This window comes from Dipodomys merriami, unplaced genomic scaffold, assembly GCF_024711535.1.
Source record: "Dipodomys merriami isolate MVZ:Mamm:240054 unplaced genomic scaffold, mDipMer1.0.p SCAF_6, whole genome shotgun sequence".
In the NCBI taxonomy this organism is placed as follows: Eukaryota; Metazoa; Chordata; class Mammalia; order Rodentia; family Heteromyidae; genus Dipodomys; species Dipodomys merriami.
In genome coordinates this window covers 1,372,501-1,394,851 of record NW_027206179.1, presented here as the reverse complement: position 1 = coordinate 1,394,851, position 22,351 = coordinate 1,372,501, and the positions used below count along the sequence as shown (strand labels likewise).

At 55.1% G+C, this 22,351-nt stretch overlaps 2 protein-coding genes across 3 annotated transcripts in view; one reads left to right on the top strand and one right to left on the bottom strand.

Moving 5' to 3' along the window:
• Nucleotides 1-844: 844 nt before the first annotated feature.
• On the bottom strand, nucleotides 845-12,470 carry Ap1m2 (adaptor related protein complex 1 subunit mu 2). Of its 2 annotated transcripts, none has more exons than XM_070002276.1 (12): nucleotides 12,387-12,470; nucleotides 11,089-11,245; nucleotides 10,523-10,590; nucleotides 7,570-7,700; nucleotides 7,303-7,450; nucleotides 7,078-7,204; nucleotides 5,370-5,518; nucleotides 5,213-5,284; nucleotides 3,898-4,056; nucleotides 2,938-3,063; nucleotides 2,155-2,230; nucleotides 845-1,205 (listed from the first exon to the last, which is right to left on the bottom strand). In XM_070002276.1, the coding sequence occupies exons 1-12, from the start codon at nucleotides 12,426-12,428 to the stop codon at nucleotides 1,183-1,185; spliced, it is 1,278 nt and encodes a 425-aa protein (XP_069858377.1). In that variant the 5' UTR covers nucleotides 12,429-12,470; the 3' UTR covers nucleotides 845-1,182. The 2 variants fall into 2 exon arrangements, with proteins under 2 accessions (XP_069858377.1, XP_069858378.1); XM_070002277.1 differs by having other exon boundaries at nucleotides 5,370-5,512.
• Nucleotides 12,471-20,199: 7,729 nt separating this feature from the next.
• Slc44a2 (solute carrier family 44 member 2 (CTL2 blood group)) overlaps nucleotides 20,200-22,351 on the top strand; it is a 29,487-nt gene continuing 27,335 nt past the window's right edge. Inside the window, exon 1 of the mRNA XM_070002274.1 lies at nucleotides 20,200-20,304. Within this exon, the coding sequence (XP_069858375.1) occupies nucleotides 20,274-20,304 (31 nt within the window). The 5' untranslated portion in view covers nucleotides 20,200-20,273. The remainder of the gene's footprint in view (nucleotides 20,305-22,351) is intronic.

Sequence of the window (22,351 nt, the reverse complement as noted above, 5' to 3'; positions counted from 1 at the left end):
GGGGTTTTTTTCAGTTTTCAAACTCACCGGGCGGGCAGGCGGGCGGGAAAGAGAGGAGGCTTAACTGACTCGGGAAAAAGGTCAGAGACCGGGTAGAGCGGGCTGCTCCCTGACCTGGCGCGCCCGGGGAGGACGGCAGGCAGGGGTGGATCTTCCGGGCTGGGGTTCTACGCTTCTTTCGCTCCCCCTCCTCAAAAAAAAAACCCCGAAAAACTTATGCTGAGAGCCTGGGACGCTCTGGAAGCGTTATTCCATACTCGTTCTTTTGCTGTGCTCAAGAGCAACGGCATAAGCCGGGCGCTAAGCAGCACAAAATAATAAAACAAGCCTAAAATGAGAAGGGAATCAAAATAACTAAAAAGGCCCGATGGCTGAGCCACCCAGATCCAGATTTTCCCTGGGCCCCGCGGATGGCAGCTGGGCGATGCAAAGGCCCTGTGGTGGGTGTGGGCGAAGGTGAGGGAATGGGAGCAAAGGCTGGGAAGGGAGATCTTGGTGGGGTGAAGTTATGGCAGATCAAAGTCCAGTGGGCTAAGGCGACTTTTGACTTTTATGATCCAGAGAACAACCACCTGGAGCACGCCCAGAGCCGCAGATACACGTTTTAGGAGTTCAGTCTCCCCCTGGCGGCCAGGGACGCAACAGACTGATGGGGCCGAGAAGGCTGGAGATGGGTGTGAGGGGAAATGATGGCCCTGCCCCCCCCCCCGCCCCAATCTCCCGAATTCGTGGTGATGGAGCCTGAAAAACATACACGTAGTATATGCCCCCTCCTCTTTAGCCCTTTGGGGATGTCCCTGCCACCCCCCCCAAGTCAAGTCACCAGCCAAGAAACACACGGGCAGCAGCTGGATTTCTTTTAATGACACTCTAAAAATGCAAGAGGGGGACCCCAGCAGCCCCCCCTAAGGCAGGTCACTGCAAGAAGGCACCCAGGAGAAGGCTGTAAGCCCCTCCTCTATTTCTTCATATAAAATTTAGGGTAAGGAAACCAGATCGTCCCTCCCGGCCCATGGGTACAGGAAGGGGGGGTCAGGCGGGAGCTGAAAGTTGAGTACCCCTCAAAAAGGAGCACAGGGACACAGACACACACAGCACGCCCCCTCCCCAACTCCCCCTACCCCCTCCGAAATCTGCAGCCAGGCTCAGAGAAAGGCCTGAGAGTCGCCCCTTCCTCTCCTTCTAGCTTGTTCGAAGTTGATAATCTGCAGGGGAGAAAAATGAGGCACCATCAAAGAATGAAGGGACAAGGAGGGGGGTAGAAAGGCCCCCAAATACTAAAATAGGGAGACTAGGGGAGGATGGCCTCCACCAAAAAGGCCTTTAGTCAGTGCTGGTGGCTGACACTTGTAATCCTAGCTCCTCAGGAGGCTGAGAACAGAGGATCATGGGTGGAAGCCAGCTAGGGTAGAAAAGTCTGAGAGACAGGCTGGGAAGGTGGCTCAGTGGTAGAGCGGTGGCCTAGCATGCAGGAAGCCCTGGGTTCAATTCCTCAGTTCCACATACACAGAAAAAGCCAGAAATGGGGCTGTGGCTCAAGTGGTAGAGTGCTAGCCTTGAGCAAAAGCTCAGGGACAATGCCCAGGCCCTCAGTTCAAGCCCCAGGACTGGCAAAAAAGGGGAAAAAAAGTCTGTGAGATTCTTATCTTCCATTAACAACCAAAACGCTATAAGCAGAGGTGTGGTTCAGGTAGTAGAGAACCAGCCCTGAGGCTCCTCCCCCCCCCAAAAAAGCAAGAGCTTGTCACATGATAGGGACAGAAAGGAGGCCCGAAATTCAAGCCCCAGTACTGGCACACCGACGCATGCACACACATGCATTGGATGTTGAGCCCTTAACATGTGAGGCCATGTGGCTCTCTGAGCTAAAGCACCCCAGGTGGAGGATGCTGCATGTGCAAAGGTCCTGTGGCAGTCGTGATATCCTGGAAAATATTTCACAAAGCTCAAGGTAGTGTAACCATGGCTCAAGCTGATTTTGTAAGCAGCAGATGGCATGCTAAGACTTCAGTCTCTTGCCCCAAACTGACATCCATCTTACAAATAGTCACTGACCCCATTTTCAAGATGTGTAAACTAAGGGCTGGGGCGGGGGGAGGGGAGGACGGGGACAGGTATGGGTTAACTAGCCCCGAGTCCCTTCTAGCGCCTTACCACCGCTCTGGGTGATGTAGCGGACCCACGGCAGGGCCTGGTAGCCACTTTTCTCGATGATTTTCATGTAGCGGACCTGGAAGGGAAAGGGAAGTAGGGGACACCGGATTGGTGGGTGGGGGAGTAAGAGGTGAACCCAGAAATCCATGTGGCGTAAGTTAGGGAACTCTGATGCCGGGGGTTGTGAATGAGGTCACGTGACACAGAAAGGGAGTGGTCCAGACCTGGAAGGAAAAAAGAGGCAACAGAGTGTGGGAAGAAAGACAGAGTTTGGGGCCAGGTACCGTGGCTCACGCCTGTCATCCCAGTTTCTCAGGAAGCTGAGATCTGAGGATCGCAGTTCAAAGTCAGCCCGGGCAGGAAAGACCGTGAGACTCTTCTCTCCAATGAACCACCAGAAAACCGGAAATGGTGCTGGGCCTCAAAGCACCAGCCTTGAGTGAAAAAGCTCAGTAACAAGTGCCCAGGCCCTGAGTTCAAGTCCCAGGACGGGCACCAAAAATCAAAACAAGAGTGACAGACAGACCCAGTTTGGGGACAGGTGGCATGGGCCAACGGAGCAGTGCACATTCTTCAGGTGGGGGGGGAAGGTGACTGGGGGGCTGGTGTGGAGGGGGCCCAGGCCAGGGGGAGAGGAAGAGGGGATCCAGGCTGGCAGGACAAAGGGTCTCAGTGCCCAGGGAGTGGCCAGGGCAAGACCATTTAGGGACATGAGGTCACAAGCCAGGGAAGCCAGGTGACTTGAGCTAAGAGCCCCGGGAAAGCTCTTCCCGCCCCTCTCACCTGGATGCCGGAGACGGTGAAGTAGGGAATCTCAAACTTGACCCCGATGGGGGGCCGGCCCTCCACCTCCTCCTTCTCCACACTGGGGAGGCCAAAGTGGGCCCGCATCAGGTACTCCTTGCCGCCCTGTGGGTGCGGGGGGGAGGAGGGGGGCATCAGGACTCGTGGCAGGGGCACTGCCCTTCCCCAGACCATCCTCACAGAGCAGGCTCTGTCCTCAGTCCACCTCATAGATGTGAGAACTCAAGGCTGCCCAGTGTGGTAGCTCCTGCCTGTAATCCCAGCGACTCAGGAACGGGAGGATTGAAGTTCCAAGGCTAGCCCCAGCAAAAAATGTTCTAGAGACCCCTCCTTCCCCATCTCAGTGGTGGGCACTGGTCATCCTTGCCACGCTGGGACCTAAAGGACCATGGTGGCTCACACCTGTGATCCCAGCCACTCAGGAGGCTTGAGAGCTGAGGATCACGGTTCGAAGCCAGCTGGGGCAGGAAAGTCCCTGAGACTCTACATGGAGGTGTGGCACAAAAGCTCAGGGACAGGGCCCAGGTCCTGAATTCAAGTCCCCGCAACTGCCTCCCATACACACACTAAAAAGGCCCAAAGGTCACAAAGCCTCAGTGTCCCCCTGTGGGACAGACTAGCCTGACTGCCCCTCCCCTTCCACGCGCATGCGCACGCTGGCGGGTAGCCTGCCCACGGCAGCTGGCAGGCGGCCCTTTCCCCCCACTGCACATGCGCAGGCTGGTGAGGTGGCCTCCATGCGCATGCGCACTGCAGCTGGCAGGCGGCCCTTTCCCCCCACTGCACATGCGCAGGCTGGTGAGGTGGCCTCCATGCGCATGCGCACTGCAGCTGGCAGGCGGCCTTCCCCCCCCCCCCCCCCCGCCGCCGCGCATGCGCACGCCGGCTCCCTGGCCTCCCCATTCAGACCCACCCCCCCCCATGCCACCACGCACTCACCGGGAAGGACTTGATGCTCCAGATGACCACGTTCTTCTCGGGCACGTACTTGGCGCTGCCCACGCTGGTCTTGAAGCGCGGGGAGTCGGCGTCGCTGGGCACGGGCACCGCGATCTCCACGCCGTTGGCCACCGACTGCTTCTTGAACTGCCCCTTGGCCTGCGGAGAGGGCGCGGGGCAACTCCTCTGGCCCTGTCCTCTGTGCATACCGAACGTGGGGTGCTGGGGATGAGCCCAGCTGCACCCCAGCCTCCCCTCACAAGGCCTTGCGTGTGTGCGTGTGTGTGTGCGTGTGTGTGCATGTGTGTGCGTGTGTGTGCGTGTGTGTGTGCATGTGTGTGGGTTCTGGGTCTTGAACTCAGGGCCGAGGCGCTGTCCCTGAGCTTTCTTTGCTCAAGGCTTACTCTACCACAGCGCTACTTCCGGTTTTCTGCTGGTTCATTGGAGATGAGTCTTACAGATTTTCCTGCCCAGGCTGGTTTTGAACTTTGATCCTCAGATCTCAGCCTCCTAAGTAGCTAGGAGGACAGGCGTGAGCCACCAGCACCTAGTGACCTGAGCTTTTTGCTGAAGGCTGGCACTCTACTACTTGAGCAACGGCTCAGGAAGTGGTTCTTAAACTACTTCTGACTTTTTCTTGGTGGTTCATTGGAGATGAGTCTCACAGACTTTGCTGCCCAGGCTGGACTTCCAACTGTGATCCTCAGATCTCAGTCTCCTGAGTAGCTAGGATTACAGGTGTGAGCCACTAGCACTCAGCTTCATTAGTTTGGTTTTTATTTTTATCTTTTTTTGTCTCATCCTGGAGCTGAAACTCAGGGCCTGGGCTCTGTACCTAAGCCTCTTTGTGATCAAGGCTAGTGCTCTAACACTTGAGTCACAGCACCACTTCTGGCTTTTTTCTGAGTGGTTTATTGAAGATAAGAGTATCACATGCCAGGCACCGGTGGCTCACGCCTATAATTCTAGCTACTCAGGAGGCTGAAATCTGAGGATGGCGGTTCCAAGACAGCCTGGGAAGGAAAGACCTTGAGACTCCAATCTCCAATAAACCACTAGAAAACTGGAAGTGGTGCTGTAGCTCAAGTGGTAGAGCACTCGCCTTGAGCTGAAGAGCTGAGGGACAGCGCCCAGGCCCAGAGTTCAAGCCCTACCACCACCACCACCAAAAAAAAAAAAAAAAAGAGTCTCACAGATGTTCCTGCCCAGGCTGGGCTTGGAACCTTGATCCTCAGATCTCCTGAGTAGTTGGGATTATAGGCATGAGCCACTGGCCCCCAGCTTGATGAGTTAGTAATAACCATCTCTTTCTTACCTTGACCATGATTTCCACTCGGCTATGAGAAAACTTTTCAATGACAGATTCAATCCAGATCAGAGGTTTGACCTGCAGATAGGAGGAGAGAGGGGTTCTGATTCTGGCAGATCTGATGCCATCTCCCCTCCCCCTCCCCAGTTTCCCCATCTCTCACCTGTGTGCTGAGGCGGTAGGACATGAGTTCAAAGTCACCATCGGGTGGGATGAAGGAGATGGTGCGGTCATTGTCAAAGCGAGACAGCCGGACGCACTGGTGGAACTTGACATCTTCCAGCTCCACAGACTTATTCTTGCTGCCTGAAACTCAGAGGCCAGCACGCAGAGTGACCCTGGGCACTGGGCCAGGGCCTCCCACATCTGCTTTTCCGCAGCCCCGCCCCCCATCAGCCCATAGGACAGATGAGACCCCAGAGAGTTTGGGGCTCCGCTGGCAATCTTTTCAGTATGTTGTCAATGTGTCTCTTCCCATGGAATGTTGAGGGTGCCTGGTAGGGTGGGACATGCCTGTAATCCCAGCACTTGGGTGTAGAAACAGGAGGATCAGAAGTTTGACAAAAACAGAGACCAGAGCCAGGTGCTGGTGGCTCATGCCTGTAACCCTGGCTTCTCAGGAGGCTGGAGACAGAGGTTCTTTTTTTTTTTTTTTGGGTCTGTCATGGAGTTTGAACTCTGGGCCTGGGTGCTGTCCCTCAGCTCTTCAGCTCAAGGCTAGCGCTCTACCACTTGAGCCACAGCGCCACTTCTGGCTTTTTCATGGTTCATTGGAGATAAGAGTCTCCTAGAGGGGCTGGGAAGGTGGCCCAGTGGTAGAGTGCTTGCCTTGCATGCATGAGGCCCTGGGTTCGATTCCTCAGCACCACATAAGCAAAAAGCCGGAAGTGGCGCTGTAGCTCAAGTGGTAGAGCGCTAGCCTTGAGCTGAAGAGCTGAGGGACAGCGCCCAGGCCCAGAGTTCAGGACCCACAACCGGACCCAAAAAAAAAAAAAAAAAAAAAAAAAAAAGAGTCTCCTAGACTTTCCTGCCCTGCCGGCTTTGAGCTGTGATCCTCAGATCTCAGCCTTCTGAGTACCTAGGATTACAGGCGTGAGCCATCACACCCTCTCCCACCCACCCCCATGAGAAAGAGGGTCTTAAAACCAAAGCAGAACCTAGAACACACCAGATGCTCAATAACAAACTGACACAGTGCAGTTCCAGCCTTGACCAGCAGGTGGAGCTTTTGCACTTGTCAGAACAGGTTGCGATCTTTTTGTGGTGCGGGTTCTGAGGCTTGAACCCAGGGCCCAGGCTCTGTCCCTGAGCATTTTTTTTTTTTTTTTTTTTTGGTCGGTCGTGGGGCTTGAACTCTGGGCCTGGGCACTGTCCTTCAGCTCTTCAGCTCAAGGCGAGCGCTCTACCACTTGAGCTACAGCGCCACTTCTGGTTTTCTGGTGGTTTATTGGAGATAGGAGTCTCACGGTCTCTCCTGCCCGGGCTGGCTTTGAACCGCGATCCTCAGATCTCAGCCTCCTGAGTAGCTAGGATTACAGGCGTGAGCCACCGGCGCCCGGCGTCCCTGAGCATTTTTGCTCAAGGCTGGCACTCTTCTTCTTGAACTACACCTCCGATTTCCACATGGTGATGATTCATTGGACATAAGAGTCTCCCAGACTTTCCCGCCCAGGCTGGCTTTGAACCATGCTCCTGGATCTCAGCCTCCTGAGTAGCTGGGATGACAGGCGTGAGCCACCACCATCTGGCGGCACGTTCTTGTGTGTGTGTTTGGGAGGGGGGCGGGGAGGAGAAGGGAGGTGTCCCCACACACCAGCAGAATTCTCTGGCTCCCTTGTGTACCCCCCCCCAGGAGGTCCCCTAAATCTTACGGCCAGTGAGCTCAAAGAGCACGCGGTCATTGAGACCCAGCCGCAGCTCGGGCATTCCAGACAGAAACACCTTCAGCTTGATGGTCCCCACAATCTCGCTCAGCAGGACGCTGCCGTTGGCATTGACCTGTGGGTGGACACGGGAGGGGCAGGGTCACGTGACCTCCCCCCCCCCCCACACACACACACACGCCACAGGCCACGCAGAGGGGGAAGGGCGCTCACCAGCAGGTTGACAGACTCAATGACATCGATGAAGACCTCGTTCTTCTTGTACTTGATGCCTTCCGAGCGCCAGGACACGGCGTTCGTGACCGTGGGAGGCACTCGGGACTTGCCCGTCTCCAGCTTGTTGCTCTGCTGGGTGATATACCTGGCCAGACAGCACTGGAGACTGAGTGTCTAGACTCGGGTGATGTGGGTGGGTAGGCCGGTGGGAGGGCACTCCCATGGGGGGTTGGGGGGGTCTCCCCCCATTTCCGCTCAACTCACTCCTGCAGGATCTTGCTGTCCGTGGTCTGGGGGTACCCGAAGTCCATGAGCTCATCCAGCAGCTCGTAGACGATCACGAAGTTGTCCCGAATGCTCTCCTCTTCAAGCTCCTTGAAATACTCGCAGAAGACCTGGGGGTCCCCCAGAAACAGCGCTCATGGCTGCCATCCCCGCTCGGCCATCCACGCACCAAGCAAGCAGGACGGCAGTGATGGAGTAAGCAAACCCATGGGAATATCTGTCCTCACGAGCTAATGAAAATGGCCTGGGTGCTGTGCTGGTGGCTCACACCTGTAATCCCAGCTTACTCAGGAGGTTGAGATCTGAGGATCATGGTTCAAAGCCAGCCCAGCCAGGAAAATCTATGAGACTTTTTTTTTTCACTCCTGTGGCTTGAACTCTGGGCCTGGGCGCTGTCCTTCAGCTCTTCAGCTCAAGGCGAGGGCTCTACCACTTGAGCCACAGCGCCACTTCCGGTTTTCTGGTGGTTCATTGGAGATAAGAGTCTCATGGACTTTCCTGCACAGGCTGGCTTTCAACAAGATCCTTAGATCTCAGCCTCCTGAGTAGCTAGGATGACACATGTGAGCCACCAGCGCCCGGCTAAGTCTGTGAGACTTTTTTTTGGGGGGGGGGGGGGCAGTCCGGTCATGGGGCCTGAACTCTGGGCCTGGGCGCTGTCCCTCAGCTCTGCAGCTCAAGGCTAGCGTTCTACCACTTGAGCCACAGTGCCATTTCCGGCTTTTTTTTTCCTGCTTATGTGGTGCTGAGGAATCGAACCCAAGGCCTCAAGCATGCAAGGCAAGAGCTCTACCACTGAGCCACCTTCCCAGACCAGTCTATGAGAATCTCTTATCTCCATTGACCCACCAGAAGACTAGAAGTGGTGCCATGGTTCAAAGTGGTACACAATGCTAGTCTTGAGCAAAAAGAGCTCAGGGACAGCACCCAGACCCGAAGTTTAAGCCCAACTGACAAAATTAAATTAAATTTAAAAAAAGGGAAGTCTCCAATACGGAGCCAAAGTGATCCAACAAGCTGAAGAAAGAAAGAAAACACAACCAGCACAGAGTACAGGTGCAGGGAGCTGGGAAGATCAGTGGAAGTTGCAATTCAAGCCTTTAGAATGGTGTGATGGTGCACACCTGTAATCCCAGCTAACAAGAGGTAAAGGTAGGAAGATCAAGAGTTCTAGGCCAGCCGGGCGCTGGTGGCTCACGCCTGTAATCCTAGCTACTCAGGAGGCTGAGATCTGAGGATCGCAGTTCAAAGCCAGCCCGGGCAGGAGAGACCGTGAGACTCCTATCTCCAATAAACCACCAGAAAACCGGAAGTGGCGCTGTAGCTCAAGTGGTAGAGCGCTCGCTTTGAGCTGAAGAGCTGAGGGACAGCGCCCAGGCCCAGAGTTCAAGCCCCACGACCGACAAAAAAAAAAAAAAAAAAAAAAAAGAGTTCTAGGCCAGGGGCTGGTAGAATGCCTGTCTTGCATGCATGAGGCCCTGGGTTCAATTCCTCAGCACCACACAAGCAGAAAAAGCCGAAGTGGCGCTGTGGCTCAAATGGTAGAGCTCTTGCCTTGAGCTGAAGAGCTGAGGGACAGAGCCCAGGCCCAGAGTTCGGGCCCCACAGTCAACAAAAAAAGAAAAAGAAAAAGAAAAAGAGTTCCAGGCCAACCTGGACTACATGGTGTTTCTCAATATAGACACACACAACAACAACCCGGGTGCCAGGGGCTCACACCTGTGATCCTGGCACTCAGGAGGCTGAGATTTGAGGATTGCAGTTTGAAGCCAGTCCTGACAGAAAGTCTTTAAGACTCTTTTCTCCAATTAACCACCAAAAAGCTGGACTTGAGGTGTGGCTCAAGTGGTACAGATCCAGGACAGAGCATAATGGGGTTGCTTTATTTTGGCTAGTCCTGGGGCTTTAACTATGAGCATGGGCGCTGCCCCTGACCTTTTGCGCTCAAGGTTGGCACTCTACCACTCATGCCACAGCTCTAGTTCTTGCTTTAAAATAAAAACAAGCCGGGCGCGGTGGCTCATGCTTGTAATCCTAGCTACTCAGGAGGCTGAGATCTGAGGATCTCGGTTCAAAGCCAGCCCGGGCAGGAAAGACTGTGAGACTCCTATCTCCAATAAACCACCAGCAAACCGGAAGTGGCGCTGTGGCTCAAGTGGTAGAGCGCTCGCCTTGAGCTGAAGAGCTGAGGGACAGCGCCCAGGCCCAGAGTTCAAGCCCCACGGCCGACAAAAAAAAAAAAAATAATAAAATAAAATAAACAAAAAACTGGTAAATTGGAGATAAGAGCCTCATGGACTTTCCTGTCTGGGCTGGCTTCAAACCTGGATCCTCAGCTCTCAGCCTCCTCAGAAGCGAGGCTGACAGCGGTGAGCCACTGGCACCTGACTGTAGGAATGATCAAAACCAGTTTCTCCAGTTTCTCAACAGAAAGAGGAGCAGTGATTTCTTTGTTTTTCTTGCTGGGCATGGGGGCTGGCCTCTGGGCCTGGGCGCTGCCCCTCAGCTCTAAAGCTCAAGGCTGGCGCTCTACCCCTTGAACCACAGCGCCACTTCCGGCTTAGTCTGCTTATGTGGTGCTGAGGAATGGAACCCAGGGCCTCATGCACGCAAGGCAAGCGCTCTACCACTGAGCCACCTTCCCAGGCCTGAGCAGTGATTTCTTAGAGGTCCACGCAGCCAAGACGGGGAACTGCAGGGTTGGATCCCAAGTCCTCTTGGCTCAGGTTGGTGCTCACATGCTGTTTCAGGGATCCCCTGGGGCTCTTGCCCAAAGGGAAAAATGACCTTTAAAGCAGCAGATGAGAGAGGAGAAATGAAGATTCCCAGACACATGCTCAGGGTGGACAGCTTGGGAGAGAGGGCTTCTGAAAGAGGTGGGCACAACAGGTAGACAGACAGGGCAGCCGGCCAATGAGAAGCCAGGACTTACCTCCACCGTCTTGTAGAGGAAGGAGTAGACCAAGGAGGCATTGGCGTTCTTCAGCGTGGTGGCCACCACTGGGGGTGGGGGGAGCAGGAGGTGAAGGAAAAGTGGGGGCTCCCCTGGAAGGCACACTGCAGGCCTCCATTCTGAGCACCAGTGGCTCACACCTGCAATTCCAGTTACTCAAAAGGCTGAGATCTGAGGATCACAGTTCAAAGCCACCCCAGGCAGGAAAGTCTGTGAGACGCTTATCTCCAATGAACCAGCAAAAAGCTGCAAAGTGGAGCTGTGGCATAAATGGTAGAGCACCAACCTTGAGTACCTCCAAGTCTCAGGGACAGTGCACAGGTCCTGAGTCCCAACCCCAGGACTGGCACCCACAAACCAAACAGAACCCTGAGCCTCTGCTTTGTCCCCTGCCACCTTCCCCATCTTTACCCACAATCCCCTCCATACACACACCCTGAGGCACAGCCCAGGTGCTGTGCAAATTTTGTCCTTAGCCCACCCTCTCTGATCCCTAGGCTTCCAAGATCGCCCTCCCCAGACTCCAGACCCCTTGGGCTGGATACAGTAGAGGTTGCTGTGTTTGATCCACAGGAAGTGCACGCGGCCGTGGCTGAGCAGCGGGGTGAGGGCGCCCTCCTCCTCTCTCTGCATGAGCAGCGGCATGAAGCGCTCGATCTCACTCATAGGGACATCTCCTTTGTAGTTCCTGCTGATCAGGGGCTGCGAGGCGGGCAGAGAGGAGGGGGAACCCACTCAGCGCCCTGGGAACTCTGAGGATCTAGCTGAGCAGCTTGGACAAAAGCTCTAGCACGGCCTGCCTCAGTTTCCCCACCGGTGCATAAGCGTGGGATACACACAGCACAGACATCTGGCCTCACTGAGCCCAGTTCCTCCTCTCTACAACACAGGGGGTGTTTAGGATTGGGGCGGGGGGCCGGGCAGTGCAGCTCGGGAGGTATTTACTTGATATGTTCCATCTCAAACCCCTCCCCCACAGATCAATCAATCAACCAATCGATCGATCACACTGGACTTTGCTAAAAGGGGTTAACTGTCCTGTGAGTTGGATGCTGCGGTCACATCTATTTTTCCAGAGTGGAGGGTTTATGGCTGCAGCCTCCGCTGGTCAGAGGCAATCCAAAGTACCAAGCTGGGCAGATTGGCTTGATGGATTGATTGATTGACTGCTTGCTTGCTTGTGGAGCTTGAACTCAGGTTCCGAGCGCTGTCCCTGAGCTTTTGTGCTCAAGGCTAGTGATCTACCACTTGAGCCACAGCTCCACTTTTGCTGGTGCACTGGAAATAAAGCGTTTCGCAGACTCCTGCCTGGGCTGGTGTGGAACCCCGATTCTCAGATCTCAGCCTCTTGAGTAGCTGGGATTACAGGCGTGAGCCACCGGCCTCTGAGGGGTCCTTCTGAACAAGACCCCCAAGACGCTGATCTCCTGGGCTCAGGGGATCTTGCTTCAGCCTCATAGCTGGGACGACAGGTGCTGTCCAACAGCCCCTTCCACCCGCTTATTACCACCATCGGGACAAGGCCGAGCACTTTCACCAGCCTGGCCACCAGCGCCAACTTCAAAGGCACAAAGGGGAGTGGGGGCCATCCCGAAAGCCCTGGCCCCTTGATGAGAGGCCTCTGGTTTACATCCTGACCAAGCTGCACACGGAGTGTCACTTTCCTTCCACAGGGGAAACTGAGGCTCATGCCCCAGGCCCAGGATTTGCGAAGGCTGGAGGCTGGACTCCACTCGCCCCTCCCCCAGGGGGGCGCCCCAAGGGCTGCTGGGGGGGCGGGGGTCCCCTGGATGGCGGGGAGCGCGGCCTCACCGGCCCGGCCTCGGCCCTCACCCAGCCTCACCTTGCCCTTGACGTCCAAGATGAAGACGGCCGAGGCCGACATGGTGGCGGGTGGAGGACCGGGAGGCGGGGACGGAGCGCTCGGCTTCCTCCTTCCTGCGGAAGCGCCCGCGCCCAGGTGAGCCCAGGTGAGGGCTTCTTAAAGGGGAGGCCGCCAGGTGAGAGGCGCGGTCGGCCGACGCGAAGGTGGAGGCGCAGGCGGGAGGGGCCGCGGCTGGGGCCGGGCAGCTGCGCTGGCCCTGATGTTGTTCCAGGCGAGCTGCTGCGGGCGCGTGTGTGCGTGTGTGTGCGTGTGTGCATGTGTGTGCATGCGTGTGCATGTGTGTGCGTGTGTGCGGTGGGTCGTTGGAGATCAGAGTCTCATGCACTTTCCTCCTGGCTGGCTTCCAATCGGGATCCTCAGATCTCAGCCTGGATTACAGGCCTGAGCCATTGGGTGCCCGGGTAAGCGATAATCACCTGGTGCTTTTACTATCCCAGGACAGGCCCAGGGCTGGGGTGCAGCTCAGTGGTGGAACTCATGCGGGAGTACTGGGTTCCATAAGGAGCACAAAAGGAGGAGGAGGAAGAGGAGGAAAGTTTTTGTTGCTGTTTTGTCGGTCCTGGGGCTTGAACTCTGGGCCTGGGCGCTGTCCCTCAGCTCTTCAGCTCAAGGCTGAGCGTTCCACCACTTGGGCCACAGCGCCACTTCCAGTTTTGAGTGGTTTATTGGAGATAAGAGCCTTACAGCCTTTCCTGCTCAGGCTGGCTTTGAACCGTGATCCTCAGATCTCAGCCTCCTGAGTAGCTAGGATGACAAGCGTGAACCACGGGCGGCCAGCACATGCGGGTTTTGATGGTACTGGGGAGTTTGAACTCAGGGTCTGGTGCTCGCTGGGCAGGCACGCTGCAACTGGAGCCACGCCCCTAGTGCTGGAGCCACGCCCCCTAAGGCAATCACCACGCCCTAGTGCTGGAACCACGCCCCCGAGCAGCCACGCCCCCTAAGGCAACCACCACGCCCTAGTGCTGGAGCCACGCCCCCGAGCAGCCACGCCCCTAGTGCTGGAGCCACACCCCTAGTGCTGGAGCCACGCCTCCTACCCCTGAAATCGTGCCTCTAGCAGAGCCACGCCCCCTGGCGCTGGAATTTATGCCCATCACTGAGGCCACGCCCTATTTCTGGGGACCACGCCTCCTACCGCTAGATTTCTGGCCCCCTAGCAACACAGCCACGCCCCTACCCTTGTAACTGTGCCCAAAACTGTAGCCACGCCCCTGGAGTTGGAGCCACGCCCCCTACTACTGGAATCACATCTCTAGCACTGGAACTGTGCCCACCACTGTAGCCACGCCCATAGTGCTGAAGCCCCGCCCCCGTGCTGGAGGCCCGCCCCAAGCGGGTGCTAGGTTGGAATCCCAACTCCACCCTGCCACTGGTGGGCCGGCTAGGGCTGGGAGCGCACAGCCGGTGACTGACACTGCGCCGACTTCAGAACACCTGCTACTGCATTCCCTCCTACGCTTACACGTTGCACGCATGCTCCTGTGCACCAGCTCCTGGCGGGGAACGGGGCCCTGGCTTCTGTGACTTTCTAAGGTGTTTACTGCAGGGCATTTGAGGAAAAGATAGGGAAACCTCAACCTCACCCCACGGGCTACATGCTTTACAGGTGGGGGAGGGGGGAGGGAGGAGGAGGGTGGCGAATGGGACAGGGCCCCCAAGTGCCTCCCAGAGGCCCGTCGTCTCCTCCAGCACAGCTGCACTCCTTTATCAGCCCTGGAGGGGGCTATTTCGGGGTGGGGGGAGAAATCAGAAAGACCCACTATCCCTCATTTATAAGAATTCATCAACTGAGCACCCGTGGCTGGCATGAGCTGTCATCCCAGCTAATCCGGAGCTGAGATCTGAGGATCACGGTTCAAAGCCAGCCTGGGCAGGAACATCCTGAAGAAGCAATGCTGTGGCTCAAGTGGTAGAGCACTGGCCTTTAGCAAAAAGAAACTCAGGAAGGCACCCAGGCCCTGAGTTCAAGACCTTCAACCGACAAACAAACATCATGAGGCACAGATCCTTTTTTTCTTCTTCTTTCTCCTCCTCCTCCTCCTCCTCTTCCTCCTCCTCTTCCTCCTCCTCTTCCTCCTCCTTCTTCTTCTGTCCTGAGGCTTGAACTCAGGGCCTGGGCACTGTCCCTGAGGTTCTTTTGCCCAAGGCAAGCACTCTACCACTTGAGCACAGCACCACGTCTGGTTTTTCCTGTGTCTGTGGTGCTGAGGAATGGAACCCAGGGCTTCATGCATGCTAGGCAAACACTCTACCACTGAGCCACCTTCCCCCCCCCCAAGTTCTTACCATATCATTTATCTAAGAGGAAGCAGAACCCAGAGAGGTCAAGCCACTTGCTCAAGACCACACAGACAGGAGGCTGAGGAGGCTGCATTTGAATCTGTGTTCTGGAATTGAAAAGCCCAATCTAAATACATGGTGCTTGGTTTTGTGTTTTTTGTTTGGTGTATGTGTGTTTGTATGTGTGTGTGTGCGTGTGCACGCTGGTACTAGGGCTTGAACTCACAACCTGGGTGTTGATCCTTAGCTTTTTTTTTTGGGGGGGGGACCAGTTGTGGGGCCTGAACTCTGGGCCTGGGCGCTGTCCCTCAGCTCTTCAGCTCAAGGCTAGCGCTCTACCACTTGAGCCACAGTGCCACTTCCAGCTTTTTTCTTTTTGCTTATGTGGTGCTGAGGAATTTAACTCAGGGCTTCATGCATGCAAGGCAAACACTCTACCACTGAGCCACCTCCCCAGCCCCAATCCTTAGCTTTTTTGTACAAGGCTGATGCTCTACCACTTGAGCCATACCTCCATTTCCAGCTTTATTTTTGTGGTTTATTTAGAAATTAAAGCCTCTTGGGACTTTTCTGTGCAGGCTGGCTGAACTTTAGTCCTCAGATTTAGGCCTCCTAAATTGCTAGGATTACAGGATTGAGTCACCAGCATCTGCTTTTGGACATGAATGTTCGACCTTCCTATTTCTGCCTCCCAAGTAGCTGAGATTACAGGCATGCACCACCACACTTGGTTTAACCTCAGGTTGAGAGGGCGTGCATTCTACACAGAACTACACAGAACTCTGAAGGGCTCCCAGCCCCAGAATATTTTAAGTGAGAAAAGGCTGACACTGCCTAGAGAGGGTCAGTGAATTTCATAAAATCACTCAGCCAGAGGGGCTGGGAAGGTGGCTCAGTGGCAGAGTGCTTGCCTAGCATGCATGAAGCCTCAGTAACACATACACAGGAAAAGCCAGAAGTGGTGCTGTGGCTCAAGTGGTAGAGTGCCAGCCTTGAGTGAAGAAGAAGAAGAAGAAGAGGAGGAGGAGGAGGAGGAGGAGGAGGAGGAGGAGGAGGAGGAGGAGGAGGAGGAGGAGGAGGAAGCAGCGGCAGCAGCAACTCAGGGACAGTGTTGAGTCCTGAGTTCAGTCCTCAGAACTGGCAAAAATCAATCAATCAATCAATCAGTCAATCAATCAAAATAAAACAATAAAACCACTCAGCCAGAAGAGGCCGAGGTAGAGAATTCCAGCCCCCGGATTTATCCTCCATCTGCCCACTAGAGGGCGGGCGCCACATTGCTACGCATTTTCCTGCTCCAGCGCTGGTTGTAAGGCTGAGCCTTGGCGTGACTGAGTCGTGGAACAATCGCCTCTCCTGAGACCTTCACACGGTTTGAGGCAGTAAACAGAACCCCCAAAACCCTGGGCCCAGCGCCCTGGAATCTGAAACTCTAGGCTTGTTTGAAAAATTCATGAGCCCCAAAGTTTCACTTGAGGTCAAGAGAACAGAGGAAACTCTGTGTGTGGATTCTCTCCCGGCTGGAACCACCCCCGCTCCGCCCAGACCCACAATTCTTGTTCCAGTTCAGCCTCAGAGGCCCGTCCTCCCTCCAGAGACCAGGCTCCCAACCCCCACAGGCCGTTCGCGCCTTGCTCAAGGACGATCTCCCTCACTCTCACACCTGCCCTGGCTCCCCAGACCTGGAGCTCTCCCATCTGAACGTGTAGATCCTTCCAGACTTTGAACCCTGTACCCCAAACTGCATGACTCTCCTGCTGCCCATTCCTCCGTCTATCTGTCTGTCTGTCTGTCTGTCTGTCTCTCTCTCTCTCTCTCTCTCATTCCTGGCATGTGACACCTCGTTTCTAATTTCTCCTCTACAGACTCAGTTTCTCTTAGCCTCTTGGGACTCTGGCCTTGGGCACTGTCCCTGAGCTGATTCTTCTTTTTCTTTTTTTCCTGTCGGTCGTGATGCTTGAACTCTGGGCCTGGGCACTGGCCATCAGCTCTTCAATTCAAGGCTAGTGCCCTACTACTTGAGCCACAGCGCCCTTTCCAGCTTTTTCGGCTTCTGTGGCACTGAGGAATCGAACCCAGGACCTCATGCATGCAAGGCAGGCACTGTACTGCTGAGCCACCAGCCACCTTCCCAGCCCTCTTTGCACGTCTTCTTGGGACTAGGACCCAGGGCCTCAGACAAGTGCCTACTGCCTTGAGTCACACTCCCTGCCTTCCTTGTGGTCCTCCAGTGAACTGCGCATGTCCTGGTTCGAATTGTGAAATAAGAGCAAGAAAGGGCAAAAGTCAAGTTCACATCCCTTCAACTCCCCCATGAAACCGCAGTTCCGTGTCCTGTCACCCGATGTCTCTCCCTGGCAGCCACTGCCGCTGACAGCCGTCATTAGTTGATGAACCAAGCTTGTTCTAATACTTCAGAGGAAAAAAGGATCTGCTCTATTTTTTTTTTTTTTGCCAGTCCTGGGGGCCTGGGCATTGTTCCTGAGTTTCTTTTGTTCAAAACTAGCAGTCTACCACTTGAATCACAGCACCATTTCTGTCCTTTTCTGCTTATAACCAGGCACTGGTAGCTCACGCCTGTCATCCTAGCTACTCAGGAAGTTGAGATCTGAGGATCACAGTTCAAAGCCAGCCCAGGCAGGAAAGTCCATGAGGCTCTTATCTCCAATATACCACTCAGAAAACCCAAAGTGGGGCTGTGGCTCAAGTGGTAGAGTGTAACTTGCGCTAAAGAGCTCATGGATAGTGCTCAGGCCCTGAGTTCAAGCCCCACAACCAACCAGCCAAAAAAAATATATATATATATACATACACATACATACCTATGTTTTTTTGTTTCTTTGTTTTTTTTTTTTTGGTCCAGTCATGGGGCCTGAACTCTGGGCCTGGGCGCTGTCCCTCAGCTCTTCAGCTCAAGGCTAGCACTCTACCACTGGAGCCACAGCGCCACTTCCAGCTTTTTTCTTTTTGCTTATGTGGTGCTGGGGAATCGAACCCAGGGCCTCAGGCATGCAAGGCAAGCACTCTACCACTGAGCCACCTTCCCAGCACCCATACTTACGTGTGTGTGTGTGTGTGTGTGTGTGTGTGTGTGTGTGTGTGAATCTGTGACTGCTGAACCTTGAGATCTAATAAAAAGAATTGGAATGTTATTCTCTGACTCTCAGAAGGCTGGCCCGAGAAAGCTCAATGGTTCCTAGCATTACAGAGACCCAAGATTCTACCATAACTGTGATTAGTCAGAACCCAGACTTTCTTGGACCTTGGAGTTAGGTAAAAGCTTATGCATTGCGGTTGTTGCTGCTTGCCTCTGCTTCCTAAGATAAGGGAGTCACATCATCATAGGATGCTTTCACGTGCTGGTGTCTGCAACTTCAGAGAGATTGCTACCTTACTTTCTGCACGTACTCTCCTGTCCCAAAGCCAATAAAGACCTGTTAGCAGGGTGCCTGTTGCCACAGGCCCCTTCGGTGCCCCAAACCAGTTCCATGGTCTGGGTTTCCAATTCTGCCTTGTTCTGGGTTGTGGTGAGTTAAGGTGCTCTGGCATATATATATACACACACATATACATATACATATACATATATATACATATATATACATACATATATATATATAGTAAAGCCAAATTCGGAAATCCTTACCCAAAAGATCACCAGAACCAGAGACTGTCACCAATGTAAAAGCAAAGGAGTCTGTATTGCAAGCTGGAGCTGCGTCGTACATGGCAGCAGCCGATGACGCTGAGAGGCCCCGAGCCCAGGGTTACAGCACTTTTTGTACATTTTTTAGGGGCAGGGGCTTTGCATACATCATAACTTCTTGTAGCAAATGACTACAAACCACGGGAAAATCATAAAACAACTCTATAGTATGATTGGCACACTACAAAGTGGGAAAGGACCAGAAACCAGTTGTTGGTTAGATCAAGGGGGCTGACGTACTTTAAACTGGTTGGCTTCACCACAGGGGAGTCTCAAGAGGATAGGTGCTAAACTGCAGGGTGTCTGGTTTAGAGCATGGTCACCAGACCCTAGGAGGGGCTGTTCTGGAATTTCAGATATCGTAATTCCAGGCATTGGGGCTGATGTGGGTCAAGGGTTAAGTTGCAGAACTGAGATGAGGGTCTTAAGTGAAATGGAGTTGCTTAGGTTCCTCTCTATATATGCGTGTGTATATATAATATGTGTGTGTGTGTGTCCCAGATGATTGTCTTCTCTTGTGTGTACTGTTGGATCCACTTTCCTGTTGAAGTCTGTACATATTTTCAACTTTTTATTGTTTTGCCAGTCCTTGGACTTGAACTCAAGGCCTGAGCACTGCTCCTGAGCTTCTTTTGCTCAAGGCTAGCGCTCTACCACTTGAGCCATAACACCACTTCCGGCTTTTTCTGCTCATGTGGTGCTGAGGAATTGAACCCAGGGCCTCATGCTTGCAAGGCAAGCGCTCTACCACTGAGCCACCTTCCCAGCCCATCTTCTTCCTTTTTTACAGTACCAGTCGAGGCTGCCTGTGGCCCCCACGGCATTCACACTCCACGTGCCCACGCCTGTTGTGCTAATGGCAAAGGATGTTGAACGGGATTGGTTCTTCATCTTCCTTTCAGAGACACTGCATCTTGAATTTTTTTGCTCATTTTCATTCATTGTTATCAAATTTCTGATTATTTTTTTCAGCTGGTCCTGAGTGGACCTTGAACTCAGGGCCTGGGTACTGTGCCTGAGCTTTTGTGTTCAAGGCTGGTGCTCTACCACTTGAGCTGCAGCGCCACTTCCAGTTTTATGCTGGTTAGTGGGAGGTAAGAGTCTCATGGACTGCTCTACCCCGGCTGGCTTGGAACTAGGCTCCTTGGAGCTTGGGCTCCTGAATAGCTAAAATGACAGGTGTGAGCCAATGGCACCTGACCAAACTCTCAGGTTCTTGCTAATATGATGAATTAAAACATGACATCTTGGGGGGCGCTGGTGGCTCACGCCTGTCATCCTAGCTACTCAGGAGGCTGAGATCTGAGGTTCCAAGCCAGCTCAGGCAGGAAAGTCCGTGAGATTTTTTTTTTATCTCCAATTAACCACCAGATAACGGGCGGTGGCGCTGTGGCTCAAGTGGTAGAGCGGTAGCATTGAGCAAAAGAGTTCAGGGACAGCGCCCAGGCCCTCAGTTCAAGTCCCATCACGGATTAAAAAAAAAAAAAGATATATTTCTGTGTGTTTACAGGCAAGGTCAGCGCCCAATTGTCGCACCAAAACACCAAAGGAGGGATGAATGAATGAATGAATGAATGAGTGGCCAGTCGACCTCTCCTGTCCACCGGTGCATTACTCACACTGTTGTTTCCAGGCTAGAAACAAAGGTTGGGCTCCACCCTCCGGCCCCGCCCCGGCCCAGACACGCCCTCTCCGTGAGTTCGGCCCGGATTGGCCCGGAGCGCTCAGGGGCGTGGCCTGTCAAGGCCGGGTGGGCGTGGCCGGGCCCGGGGCGGGGCGCTGCAGCCCGCCGAGCCTCCCGCGGGCCCGGGCTGGGGTCGCGCTGGCTGGGACTCGGCTCCCCGCCCGCCGCGGCCATGGAGGACGATCGGAAGGACGGAGCTTACGGTAGGGCTCGCGTCCGCGCTGGGTTGGAGTCGCGGGACACGAGGGAGGGGGACGGTGAGGCCTTGCCCCCCCCCCCCCCCCGCCTGCAGCCGCGCCGCCCCCCTCCGCCCGCCTGCCTTTGCAGCCCGCGCGCCCTGCTCCGGCCCGGCCCCTCCCCGCACCCCTCCGGTCCCCGGTCCCGGGGAGCCCGGTTCTCCCGGGTTCTGGGCCGGGGCGCACGGCGCATGCTCCGCCCGCGGAGGTCCCGTTATCTGGGCGGCCCAGATGGCGGGCGGGGGAGGGGAGGCCAGGCGGTGGGGCTGGGGAAAACGAACCGGGCCTCGACCTCCCCAAACCCTTCCTCCTCCTCTAGACCTCTCTGTCCCCTGTTTCCTCCTCCCCAGACCCCCCACTTCCCCATACCCTCCCCCTAAGGAGCGATCTCGGGCTTTGTATCCACATGGGGAAACTGAGGCCAGACGGGGCCGGACCCAACCCTGGGGTAGGAGCTCATCCGGTGTAGCCGGGGCCCGGGAGGGCGGAAACCGGGGCGCCTCTGGTGAGAAGGGGGCGGGCAGAAGCCGGAAACAATTGAGAAACTTTGCCTGCCTTGTGCAAAGGAACTGGGGGTGGGGTGGGGACCACGTCTGGTTTTTTGGGGGGGGTTCCATCAGACTTGCAGTTCCCCTCCTTGAGCCCCCTGAGAGAGGCCGTCACCCCCAGGATGCAGCTCCACGGTGCTGCGCGTTCCCCTTGTTCCCACGGGGTGGGGGGAGGCGTGCTGACTCAGTTTCTCCTTTCTCTTCCGTTTGTGGGTTCCCAAGATCCAAATTCAGCTCCAAGAATCAAGGGGGCGCTGCCCTGGGGCAGAGGGGACGTCGTCCCCCCCCCCAGCCCACCTCACCCCTTTGGGTGACACAAACTTCCTGAGGCTGTTGGACTCCAGAACCTTGGGGAGGGGGCCGGAAGCTGCTGGGAAGGAAGGGGAAAAACAAGTAGTGTGAGCACCCCACCCCCTATTCCCCCGGGGGGGCGGGGACTGTGGCCCCTGGGGACTGCTGGTAAAGCTGGGAACCCTCCTCCCGCCCAGCCCAGAATGCCCAGGGGCGCCCTGACCCTTGGCCTTTTCAATCACAAGGCGGGGGTGGGGGGGTGTAGCGGTGAGTGCTGTGCAGTCTCTTGGGTGTGGCTGGCTGTCTCTGTTTGTGAGAGTCTCAGCTTGAGGTTCTGGTCAAGGCTTTTTCTTTGGGGTCTGGCTGCGAGGGCTAGTGATGGCATGATTCAGCTAGCCTTGAATTTGGCCAGAGAATGGGATTGAGCCAGGGGGATGGGATTCAACAGATACTCTCCAAACCCAGCCAAGTTGATCCAGGAGACAGGACGGGAGACCCACTGCCCTGATGGGCCCAGCAGCCTGATGCTAGTTAGCCTCTGGGTGGACAAGTTGTATTCTGCGGTGATGGGGATCGAACCCAGAGCTTTGTGTACGCTAGGTGAGCGCCGTACCTCACTCCAGGTCCCATCAACAAGTACTTATTGAGCTGGTCCAGGAGTTGGGGACACAGCAACCGATGAACCAGAAATATGCGCGGTGGCAGGGAGTAGATGGGAGAATAAATATGTAATTGTAGGTTGTTTTAAGGTTGTGAAGCAAAACCAGGACACGGCGTGTGGAAGGCTCCTAGGGGGTTATTTTAAGTGTCTGAGGGCTGGAATTGAGCTGGTGGTGGGAAGACTGGATGGGAGGGTGTGCGCCAGGCAGACTGAATTGCAAACACACCACCCGGACGCTTCATTACTTCCCTCTAGGAGGGAAACTACAGCTGTCTCTTGAAGTCAGGCATCACCTCCTCCACCAGTGACCCGTGTCCTCAGCCCCCTCACCCCCCCCCCAGCTCTGAAACTGTCCCATCTTGCCAGAACCAAAAGCCTTGGTGGGCACAGTAGATCTTGCCTGTAATCCCAGCCACTCAGGAGGTTGGAGATCAGGAGCCAGTCACCTAAGGCTATTCAAACCCTATCCAGATTAGCAAGCCGAGTGTGGTGGTGCGTGCCTGTAGTCACATTT